This window comes from Dermochelys coriacea, chromosome 2 (assembly GCF_009764565.3).
Source record: "Dermochelys coriacea isolate rDerCor1 chromosome 2, rDerCor1.pri.v4, whole genome shotgun sequence".
Lineage (NCBI taxonomy): Eukaryota > Metazoa > Chordata > Testudines > Dermochelyidae > Dermochelys > Dermochelys coriacea.
Genome location: NC_050069.1, coordinates 173,166,243 through 173,179,035, shown reverse-complemented (window position 1 = coordinate 173,179,035; position 12,793 = coordinate 173,166,243). Strand labels below are relative to the sequence as shown.

General features: G+C 39.4%; 1 protein-coding gene across 1 annotated transcript in view; it reads left to right on the top strand.

Annotated features, from left to right (window-relative positions):
* Positions 1 to 12,793, top strand: part of CNTNAP2 (contactin associated protein 2) — a 1,664,903-nt gene that overhangs the window by 719,841 nt on the left and 932,269 nt on the right. The window contains exon 4 of the mRNA XM_038391157.1: positions 5,816 to 5,963. Coding sequence (XP_038247085.1) covers positions 5,816 to 5,963 — 148 coding nt within the window. The remainder of the gene's footprint in view (positions 1 to 5,815; positions 5,964 to 12,793) is intronic.

Here is a 12,793-nt window from a genome sequence, read left to right as displayed (position 1 = left end):
TGAAAGGTTTTTTTCCAGGTAGTAGACTTACAGAGTCACATTCAGTAGTTCTGATTTTAAAGTAAGCCTTTACCAATGATTTCATGGAGCTATATTAGAGATTCCACGCTTTCCCACTATACTTTATATTATACAGAAATACAGTATCTTTAAAGAGTATTGCCAAGGTTGAAAAGTCAAGAACTCCAAAGATGACCAGACAGCAAATGTGAAAAATTGGGATGAGGGTGGGGGGTAATAGGCGCCTACACAAGAAAAAGACCCCAAAATCAAGACTGTCCCTATAAAATCGGGACATCTGGTCACCCTAAGAACTCTGAAGTTAGGAAATAACAGAATTAAGATTGCTTACGCAGCCTAAATACAACCCCCATATACATATTCATGATGACACCATCTTTAATTACATGTTCACATACTATTTTCTTCCCACAGGACCCTTCCCTCATTCAGTGCCCAGAATGCATGGCGCTCACTTAATGATCAGCTATTGGATATTTTGTTTTCACCTCATTGTTCAATGTTTGGCCCTATTCCTGATTTAGTGCATGTTATTCAAACCCTTGGTTGAAGACAGAACTATTAATTTACTCATGAGTTTTCTGTGGCACAAGCTCTTATTGACTTCAGTTGCAGCTGTGATTGCTCAATACTTTGCAAATCAGAGACCCAGGATTTCAAGTCAGAACACAAGGAACATACAGTTAGTGACCATCTGTGAAAAGAATGCTTTGTTACTTGCCTAGTGTCACATAGAAACACTCTGGCAATGACAGAGATATCATTAATGCCACTGTATAAATCCAGGGAGGAGCCCACACCTTGAATACCATGTCCAGGTCTGATCACCTCTTCTGAAAAAGGATATAGTAGAACTGGAAAAGGTTCAGAGAAGTGCAGCAAGGACGATCAAGGATATGGAATGGATTCCATAGCAGGAGAGACTAAAAAACAATAAAGTTGTTTAGCTTAGAAAAGAGATGACTAAAGCGGAATATAATAGAGGTATATAAAATCATAAATGGTGTAGAAAAAAATGAATAGAGGAATGTTATTTACCCTTTCACACAATATAAAAACCAGGGGTCACCTGCTTAAATTAATAGGGTAGCAGGTTTAAAACAAATTAGAGGAAGTATGTTTTCACACAACACAATTAACCTGTGGAACTCATTGCACTGGGATGTTGTGATGGCCAAAAGTATAACTAGGTTCAAAAGAACTAGATAAGTTCATGGAGATAGGTCTGTCAATGGCTATTAACCAGGATGGTCAGGGATGCAACCCCATGCTTCGGACAATCCTGAACCTCTCACTACCAGAAGCAGAGTGGGGAGATGGGGTGGACCACTCCATGATTGCCCTGTTCTGTATACTCCCCTGAAGCTCTGGTACTGGCCACTGTAGGAGACAGGATACTGGGCTAGACAGACCATTGGTCTGATCCAGTATGGCAGCTCTTATATTCTTGTTGAATCCAAATGGTCTGAGGCAGCATTCAAGTGCCTTAACCATGAAACTGTTCTTTCTCTTCCAGCAGTCCTCTGCCTCATTCATTGTTTACCTTCCAACTTCTCCAACAAATGAGGTAGGAGTCCTATCGACAATAGAGTCTTTTCACTACATGACCTTGATTCATCCCCAGAGCAGATTCATCGGGTGCACCGAATGAGGCAGGGGTCTTGTGGAAAAAATAGCATGTGACCATTTAATTAGAGACTCTATCATAAGACATACATACAAGGGGGCTGAAATAAGGTTTTATGAGCAACCTTAATCTTGGCATTTCCTAAAGTTGGGCTTTGTGATCTTAATGGTCTGTTTAAAAAGGTTTTGGTGGGTAATTTCTGGGGGTTTTAAAAAGCAAATGGAAATTTCCAACATGAGATGTCATATTGATACCCACATGGATCATCAATAGGGTTGGAACCTTTAGATCCACTGCACAGACTTCTGCAACTTCAGCTAATGGAGCAACTTAAAGCTTGTATGTGGACCAGCACTGGAGGGGGATGAGACACTGCCAGGAGTTTCACAGATATTTACTTACAGAAGATGAATGATAAGACTCAGGAAAGTTGGGCTCCATTCTAGGCTCTGGAGGTGAGTTCCAGTGGGCAGAGACTCTTCTACCCATTCCCCAAACCTAGACTCTTCTGTCTGATCACATCCAACTTGTCCCTATCCCAGCACTGTCTGTTTCCTAGTCCCACTCTTCTAGCCTTCCAAGTCTCCATTCCCAGGATTCTCTTCCTAATCCCAGTCATTTGGGCCAGCCAGTCCCAGTCTCCCCTTGTGGGCTCGCTCTATGAGTCCCAGTCTCATCCCCACACTCCCATAGCTCTCCTCCCCATACCCAGTCCCAGTATCTTTGCCCAGCCAGTTCCAGTTTCCCCTCCAAATACCTCATTAAATCTTTTTCCTTTCCCCAACCCTACCCGCCACATGATCCTCATTCAATTTTCGTCTCCCCCCACAAAAAAACCACACTCCATCTCTGGCTCCTTTTTCCAGTTCTCCCTCTGCCCCTATCTCTTGCAAGATCAATCTCTTCTCCTCCTGTTCTCTCCCAGGGTTCCTAGTACCAGCCATTCCTCTTGCTCCCAGCTCTTCATCTGATCTCAGTGTCCCCTTCCCCCAACAACTGGCTCTATCCCTTGCCCATTTCCCTGCCCAACGCCTAGCCCCAGTTTTCTTGACCAACCAGTCCCAGCCTCTCCTACCCCCCAGATAACAGTCCAAGCATCCCCTCTGCCCCAACTCCCTGTGCGTTGTCTTCTATAGCCAGATACAGGTGTACAGTTCTCTCTATCCCCACTTCCACTTCCAGTCTCATCAGACTTCTTGTCCCAATCACCTTTCCCTCTTCCCTGGTCTACTTTGTGTCTCATTTGCATTGAAAGCAGATGGCTTCCTCCTCCACCTTGCTACTTGGGTGCCAGGTAATGGGTTACTGGGAGCACAGGAGAGAGAGAGAGGCTGCCTGCTCACAGTTTCAGTGCCCAGTTTCACCAAGGCTGGAACAGGCATGAGAGAGAGAGAGAGAGAGAGAGAGAGAGAGAGAGAGAGAGAGAGTCTGGCATTGTCCCTGTAGCCAAGGATTGGAGCATGTTCCGTCACTCTGTGGAGATGTTGTATGCACATGTTGCTAACAAGTAGGACCTCTGAGGGGACAAAGCATGCTCATTTGCTTTGTGGGGATGGCAATTGTGCAGTCTGATCAGCATTAGGAGTTGAGAGAGGCTAGAGCATGCTCAGTGAGGAGGGTGCTAAAATCTAACGTCTCTACTGATCAGGTGCAAAGTGCAATTTTTCAGAGACTGATATCTTGGCCAAATGTAGGTGGATTTTCAGGGGCAGCAAAAGGCACATGTCTGACACAAAGACCAAATTTGAAGTCCTTGCTCCAAAGCATGACGTGTTAGAGCTTTTCAAATAGAAGGTTGCCAGTATATTTTAACATGGGCAAACAAAGTATTTTTTCCCTAGACTTATTCTTGGAAATGACTGAACCATTTTGGCTGGCAAAAAAAAAAAAAAAGAAGTCAGCCTCAGGCAGAAACCCAGCATGTAGTGTGATCTGAATGGTTAGTTTGCAATGTTGCAAATAATTTAAGACTGGATCTTATAATGGGAAGGGTCAGGCAACCTTAATAATAGGCATCATTACAAGACCTGCCTATAGTAATCAATACATACATTTGGGGTGAAATCCTTGAATTCCTGTTGACCACTGATCAATGTTTTCTTTTTAATGGTGAAAACTATATGCTTAAGGTTTCTAATTTTATTTGTTTGTTAGTCAAGAAGAAGGAATAAAACTATCCAGAGGCTATACAGAGTTATTTTTTAAATGATTATGGAAAAGAACCAACTGTAGCTGTTTTGAAATTTGTGGAGAATTTCAACTTTTGTGTTTCTTGTAACTTGAAACAGTTATTAATTCATACATACTAGACATCTAATATTTCTAGAAGTGGAGGTAATTTTCTCAAAGAAATTTTGATTATTAAAATCTTTCCTGGTGATAATTGCAGGTGGGTGAAGAAATACCAAAAACAGTGACACATGCTTTTGAAATAATTTTCTGTAAATAATAAAAAACAGAGAGACTCAGCTTTAAAGTGGGTCATAATTTGCATAAATAAACACTAAAATTCAGAAGAAAACAAACAAATCAGAAACAACGCGGACCAGATTCTGCTGGGTACTAGTATGAAAGAGAAGACTTTCTCTCCTTATGCTTCCCCAGTAGGAGCCTTCCATAATTGCGGTAACTGAATTTACTCTGAGAGGAGTGATCCCTGCATGGGAAGCACAGTCCAGCCCAATGGATGCACGGAGAGGACTGGGACATGGCCAAGCATAGAATGGAACTGGCATGCAAGGGGTGTAGAAGTATAAATGCTCTTCTAGCATGGTGGGAATCTTGGGGAGGGATTCTTCTCCTGTAACTACCTCAGGGTTGATGGGCCCCCATAGTACCTTATCCTGGGCACTTTGTGTTTTGTATATTCTAGCCCTAAGTATATTACAGTCTATAGCAATATGTACAATAGACTATTTTAAATGAATGAATGTGTTCTGATTGATGTGAATAACTAAAATATAGACCTATTCATTAATACTGAGTTTACTTCTGAATCTTTGGATACAGGTTTTTCTCTAGCAAAAGCTGCAGTGGCTGAATTTTATAAGAATGTACTTACAATGACTGTTTATAGTCTTTTTGACGATTGGCTATCTGTTTCCCCTTGGTGTACGACTGCCCTATTCAGTAGCTTGACATGTTTATCTCCAGTGAAAGCTAGCTACAGAAAGATAAGAAAGTTCTGCCTATGTGAAGTTCTGGCTGTGAATGAACAGACTGTCCAAGGGCTGACTAGATAGAAAATATGTAAATAGACTTAACAAGCAGGTATTGTTTTCTGTTGAGCTAGATGCTGTGAATCATCATGCCAAGAAGTAACTAAAATAAAAAACTAGATGTATTAACTTCATTAATTCTGGAAACGTTAGTACACTTGAGAACAATTGAATCCTTCTCTGAGTTCTGAGTTCTTAGTAATTGAAGAAAATACTTCTCACTGTGAATAAGAGCTAAGATTATGATGATTAGCACAATTTCCAAAATACCTAATTGCACACGTCGTTTAGCATGAGGTGTTGATAGTGAAGATTACATGTTTCCCTACAGGTGAGACTTCAAAGTTAAGGTATGGTTTCTGGGTCCTGCAGAAATATGTTAAATTCTACTATATAAGCATAAAGCTGAAATGGGGAACAGTATGGCTCAAGGGAATGAGAGAGAGCATTTCACTGTTCATCAATTCAAATCTGTCCCAAGTCACTAATAACTAAAATTATTTCCATCTATGCAAAAAGAGATGGTGTATTCAGTCTATTTATTAGTGAATAAGTGTCTTCATTACAAAAACAAACACTACAATTGGGACACTTATTTATATTCTAACGAACTAGCTAAAAACAAGATAGACACACAGAATGAACTACTTTCTCACCCTTAGTGGTGATTCACTCAACCAAGAACAAGGTATACTATACCTATTAGGAGAATGAGGACATTAGCTTCCACTGACATATATCTGGCATTTTTCATGAGCATTGTAGAACTGCCAGTGCTGTTTATTGAATCATTCATTAATTTAATCACTAGCATAGAGACAAGTTGACCAGAATGCGGTTTAACCTAAATACTTAGACTGCTGTTCCTATTTTTTCCCCTCACAGAAGTATTCTTACAGCATCTGAAATATATCTATTGTTAAAAGAGGTTTCTTTTTCCTCCCCTTAGGCATTTCCTGGAAATACAAATTCTGATAGCGTGATCCGGCATGATTTGCAGCATCCAGTTATAGCCCGCTATATTCGCATAGTTCCTCTGGATTGGAATGGAGAGGGCCAAATTGGGCTGAGAATTGAGGTCTACGGCTGCCCTTATTGTAAGTTTTTCTTGACATTTACTTCACCCCTCTAGTTTCTCTTTGTAAACAAACTACCTTTGGTCTATAGCATGTGTAGGCATTAAACTCTGAATCTTAAATACCTTTTGGTTAAATATATTAAGGCATTCCCAAGTTTGCTAATTATATTGCCTAGGGCCTCATAAAATATGGTACTGATTCACTGGTTCGAGCTTCCTCTGGAGATACTACTTTAGAATCCACAAAGCTACTGCTTTGAAATCATTCCTTTTGATCTGCATTGTTGTTGTTCTAGAAAACTTTGACAATTATTGTATAATTCTGACCCGAACAGTTCAGGAAGAGATTTTTGAGCAGTTGCATGTCGGGCCGTGAGAGAATGACCAGGGCAGGATGACAGAATTTATTGACTGATGTTAACGATATATTACAGAGTTATTCATTTTTGACTAACAATCCCATCAAAGCTGTTCATATTATCTAAATATTCATCATATATTTTTCAGAGATAATTCTTGTATTCTTTATATAATTATGGCTTCCATATTTCTGCTTAGACTTTAGCAGGCAGTGGTGCATACACTACTGAAATTAAGGTCAGAAACTATTACACTTTAAGGCCTCAAACAAAAAATAGCAAAAGAATAGCTTCAGATTCCCCTCCTTCTTCCAAATTAGGCTTTTATGATTCCTCATCTGACCAAATGTAATCTATTCAGCTTTAAACAAATGAAATGTGAAAGCCAGAAATATATGTTCAATTTAAGGTAAAATAAAATACTAATTGGGTCAGAAAGCATCAGGATTAAATGCCTATTCATAAAAAGAGTCAAACAGATGCAACTCTTATAAATGTCAGCAGGAGCCTCAGGTGCTACCCAGCTTTCAGAAGCAGGCTCAAATGAGAACTGTGATCCTAATCTATGAACCCTGGAGAAATTAGGCACTTTGGATCTACCAGTCTGTTTATCTATGTTCTTATACTGTACCTATCTCTAAGGCATATGAATAAATAACGAGTAGATAAAATAAAAAGGAAAGGGCCAAATGCTGCTTGCAGTTACCCATGTGCCACCCTTCTGAGTTCAGCGAGAGGACATAAGTGTAAAGAAGGTCAGTAAGGGTTTGTCTCCACTTACCAGGGGATCAATGTGTGGTGATTGATCCACCAGGGGTCGATTTAGTGGGTCTAGTGAATCTCAGTGGGTCTAGTGAATCTAGTGGAGACCCACTAAATCGATCACTGATCGCTCTCCCATCGATTCCGGTACTCCACCAGAATGAGAAGCATAAAGTAAATCAATGGGAGAGTTTCTCCCATCGATCCAGCACAATGTAGACACCAAAATAAGATGACCTAACATAAATTGACTATCTACGTTATTCATGTAGCTAGAGTTGCGTAACTTAGGTTGACTTAGCCTTAGTAGTGTAGACCTGCCCTAAGTATTAGTGAGAGTAGTCAGAATTCTGGATTTGATGAGGATAGAAACCCAAACGCTTAGATAATTAAATTTAACATCAAATTAAGTAACACAAGCAGTAGTGTATTAATTTTATGAATCATTTTTCATATTTAATTCAGTAAAACCTTCCTATTTAAAATGTACCTGAAGTTGTCTCAGAATTCCCAGCATGCCACACTGGAGTGTGTGGGAAAATAGGTCTAGTTTGCTGAGTGGTAGGCAGAGCCTTGGTTAGGGCATCTGTGACAATCATGAAGGGAGAATAGCATATGTATTACTATATGTGCTGTGTAGAAGAAGACTGAATTGTTCACTCTTTGTTGAAAGCTGGAGATTTATAGCCCTTTTGAACGAAGAAGGCCAACTATGCAGTGAAAGCATCTGGATTTTCAATGGCAAAAAGATTAAAAAATGTAGTCCTGATTGAGGAGAACAATTGAACTACACTGAGACATTAGAGAATACTATTGTGTACTATATTTAGGGCTGAGGTTTTTTCCTGGCATGCACCTCTAAAAATCCCACTGAAGTCAGTGGAAATTGCACAGATGTATCTGAGGACAGAATTGAGTCCTTATTCAGAAGACCTAGGGAATATTTTCATAAGTGCCTAAGTGATTTAGAGCCTAAGTCCATTTTCAAGATACTTAGGGCTTATCTTCGCTACGGAGATAAGTCAACCTAAGTTACGCTACTCCAGCTATGAGAATAACGTAGCTTGAATCAACATAGCTTAGGTCGACTTACCATGGTATCTTCATGATGCTGAGTTGATGGGAGATGCTCTCGAGTCAACTTGCTTTACTTTTCTTGGAGAGCTGGAGTACTGGGGTTGACCAGAGAGCACTCTGCTGTTGATTTAGCAGGTCTTCACAGGATCCATTAAATCGATCCCTGCTGCATCAATTGCAGCAACATTGCTCTCTCCAGTAGTGAAGACCAGCCCTTAGACATTTAGGAGTTTTAAGTCTTATTGGCTCTCTCCTATCTACTTTTGGAAATTGGATTTCTCAAAAGTCATTTGGATGCTTTTGAAAAATTTACCCCTACAGACTAGAATTTCACACTTCTATGCCTAAACGTAGGCACCTGAATAAAGCTCTGATTTTTTCAGCATTGAGCACCCCAGGTCTCATTGAAGAAAATAAGAACTGCAGATGCTCAGTTCCTTTGAAAAGCTGTCTACTTATACTTAGATGCCTAAATATGAATATAGGTGCCTAATTTTAAGAATTCACACTTGAAAAATTTGATAGTAATATCTTAATATAAGGGCTATTAGTCAAATGTGTCCCTAGTGTATCTTTATTGAAATCAATAAACCAGGGTTGAACCTGTCCCTATGTGAAGACATTCCAGAGAAACATATCCTGAGACGTTTACAGACTGGGCAGAATTTCTGAGTTATGCAGGCCGAATCGCCAACTGAAAGATCCTATTGTGAAACATCCTAACGTAGGTTCTATTACCTATATCATTCAGCTGTTTAGTGTGTTTGTAAGATTCCTATTTACGTCTGTGACAGAGTGGACAAACCTCCACTGGATTAGTGCAGGAAGGGGCTAACAATCCTGGAGATGGGTTGCAGCTGGCTCCCCCAGCCTGCAAGACATAGCAGCAGTATCAAGCCTGGAAGGAGGCACTATAGCTGTAGGGGAAAAACAAAGGAGAAAAAGGAAAAAAGAAGCAGCAAGTTTGAGGGCTGGGCTTCTCTAAGAGAGGGTTCTTGGGTTTAGTGCAGAGAAGTCTGGTGATGTGGGCTTAGAAGGCTCCAGTTAGGAACTGTAGGAGTATCCTCACACCAAGGTACTGTACAGAGTGGACCTTACATTGTCTAAAGTTCACCTGTTGGTTAATTAGGTTTAACACCAAGAAAGCCAAAACTTGGTCCTGCATAGGGGTGTGTGGACTGTGTCTTATAGGAGGCTGGAAAGTTCACTATTCAAAGATTCTGTTAATGGAACAGACAGAGTAGGAGGAGGAAAGATGCTTGAAATAGCCTCAGCAAAGAGAAGGTCACATACTGTGGAACTGTTCCTTTTATAGTCAATGGGAGTTTTAACATTTACTTCTAAGGGTACTTTAGCAAGTCCTATATCTTACCAGGAGACACCATTTCATCCTCAGTAAGGTTGCGGGGAGGCCTTTACACTGTCAGTGACATCCTTTGTTAAAAAGCAATGTTTCCAAAGGGAAAATGTCCACGAGTCAGTTAAGGTAGAACTGATAGAAGCTTTCTTTTCTACTCCTTTGAAAGCAGAGAACAGAGCCATGTGCAGTCATACATGAATACTTCCATCATGGCCACATTTATGAAATCCTGAGTCAGGCAGTAAAAGCAAAGGATCTGGAGGTTATGACTAGTGGAATACAGTACATTTTGCTACTGATTCGTGAAGTTCATAATAAGTTTCTAAGGTATCATTACCAGATGATTAGTTCCTCTATCTCTGTCCTGAGATGGATGAATGCCTACAAAATGGCAACAGCGGTACTGTAGCAAAACATTTGGCAATGCTTACTAATAACAATAGAAAGACTTCTTGATGTTGAAGTGCTATATAAGGGATGGGAAGCATTGTTTGAATGCGGTCACATGGTGAATTTTTGCATCCTCATTGGATGCCTGAACCTTTTTAATAGGAGAAGAGATGATAAGAAATAGCAAACACAAAACATGAATAATGAATGATATATTTTTGAGATTCACAAACTTTTATAAAACACTTTCAGAAGTCACACAAATATTCACAGTACACAAAACACACAGCAATACACAGTTCCAAAACAAATATTCTCACTCCATGACTGATTTTTTGTGGTTTATTTTGGAATAGCGCCACAAATTTGTTTCCATTATTTGACAAGCTCCATTTGCAAATATTTGCCAAATAGTTTATTTGAACAAATTTCAGTCTGTCCCATGTTTGTAAAGTGTTCATTTGAACTTTGCTTTGTTATTATTTATTGTGTGACCTAAGTCATATGTTACTGTTTTTGCTCCTTAGTTGAGTGACTACATTTAAAAAAAAAAATAGGATGTACACTTGATTTCATATAAAACTTGAGTATTTGTATGGAGAAGAACTATTCTTTAAACATTCTTGTGAACAAAAACCTGTTCATGCAAGTATCTGCGAATAGCAAGTTATGAGGGTTACTGTCATAGTCAAAGAGAACAGCCTTTAGGATTTGAAATGAATGTTAGTAAAAACTGTTTGACATATTGAAAAAGATCTAAAAATAAAAGATGGAACAGCTCTTTTGGGTGATAGGTGATCTTGTCCACCTCCCTGCCTGTAGAGAATTGTTCCCTACAATGTAATCTCCAGCTGTGCCTGGTCTAGCTATAAATGGCATAAGCCTCTGTTTGCCTTGGTAAGTATTTTCCACATTTGGCTTCACCTCTTTGTTAGGAAATTCTCTGATATTTGTCTGTCATTTTCCTTTGCTTGATTTCTTTCTATTACTCCTGTGTATATACCCCCTGTCCTTCCCAAATGATTGCCATGCATACTTGATATGACAGCCCCATCCTGCCTAGAATCATCCACTGCACATAAATATCAAAGGGAATATTCAAGACAGATGTGCAAGCTGCTGTTTCCCCAAAAGTGAGGATTGGCCAGATTCAACAGTACGCTCTGGCGGCTGTGTGTCACCAGAGTAGCAAAAAGCAACCGGATCTGATCCGAAGCCCATTGAAGTCAATGGGTGTATTTTTATTGACATCCATAGAACTTGGATCATACCCTCATTTCTGCCCACATGACTCCTACAAATCTCCTCTTGAAAATGAATGGGTGTTCCTATAATTGTGCAACATCAACAGCCTTCTTTTAAATTTCAGCTGCTTTGTAGTGAATGGTTCTATACTTCAGGTAGGTTAATATATTAGATTTCATGAAGATCTTCATAGCTCAGCAGTTGCAAACACAGCCTGATATTCTGCCCTTTTGATGTTACTGGGCATGGCTAAATACCTACATTGAGAGTTCAAGGAGCAGGGGAATGGATAACAGAACTTTTGTTGGAAGATGTATGCTGCTCTATTTGTGACAATGTCTATTTCTGTGTTAACATGCCCATTTATTTGCATGGAGCCTTTTTTAAAAGACCTTTAAAATTGCTGCTTGATTTTCTCTCTTTGGACATTAACAATCCCATGGCATTTTTCAAATAGGTGTTTTCCCTCAGCATCTTTGACCAAAAGTGTTCCCCCCTTCATGAGGATGTTGGTTGGCTGCCACTCTCCAGACCAGAGATGGCTTTATTTCAGTGTTGTTTTATGTACATAGGGTAAAATCTTTAAGTCCTTGCTCTGTCAAAATCCTATTAAAGTTAATATTTTGAGGGAGTAAGGATTTCAGGGCTAGGCCCTGAGATTGTTAAGAGCTGAACGATCAGTTGGCCTTTAAAATATCAAATAAATATATATTACTGGGCAATATTCCCAGTGAATTCAGTGGAGTTGCACAAATGTAAGTGAGAACAGAATTTGGTTTATTCATTACCTCTATTTTGTACTGCCTTCAGAAATAAGCAAGCATCTATTATCTGTAGGCACCACTTTAAAAAAGGCTGTATTTTCTCTTATATAACAAGGCATCAAAAGATTAAGTAAAAGTCAAAGTTAAGTTGCACAGAAATGTTGTAATGAGTTTGTTGGCAGCCATTCCTGGGCACAGAGGCTTTGAGAATTGCTGCTGCAAATGCATATGTCTATTTGTTAGCCTGCAATGAATGTATAGTTAATGTCAAAGGGAAATAAGTGTACTCTCCATGAATACATACCCCACCCACTTGTTCCACTGCATCCTGAGGCACCTTTTCCAGTTACATTTGGTCTTTTAAACAAAACAAAAATCCAATATTTAAGTTAGGAGGGTCTGTATAACTGGCTCATTTGGGAAAGCTTCTTCACAGTCCTTTTTATGGCATTAATTTAATCTCCCTCCACCCAGCCATATAAGTGGAATGTGGTCCAAGACAATGTGATAGAATTATCCTGATTTTGCATATTTTTTTTTAAATCACACATTTGAATTTCCCTTCTGAAAAACAGCAGACTAGTATTTTTGTAAGGACTTCAATTTAAGTATGTGTGTTGTCATAAAAAACTATTCTCTAGTTTGAGATTTATTACTATACACAATGTAAAAAGAAAAGGAGTACTTGTGGCACCTTAGAGACTAACAAATTTATTTGAGCATAAGCTTTTGTGAGCTACAGCTCACTTCATCGGATGCATTCAGTGAAGTGAGCTGTAGCTTACGAAAGCTTATGCTCAAATAAATTTGTTAGTCTCTAAAGTGCCACAAGTCCTCCTTTTCTTTTTGCAAATACAGACTAACACAGCTGCTACTCTGAAACCTATACATA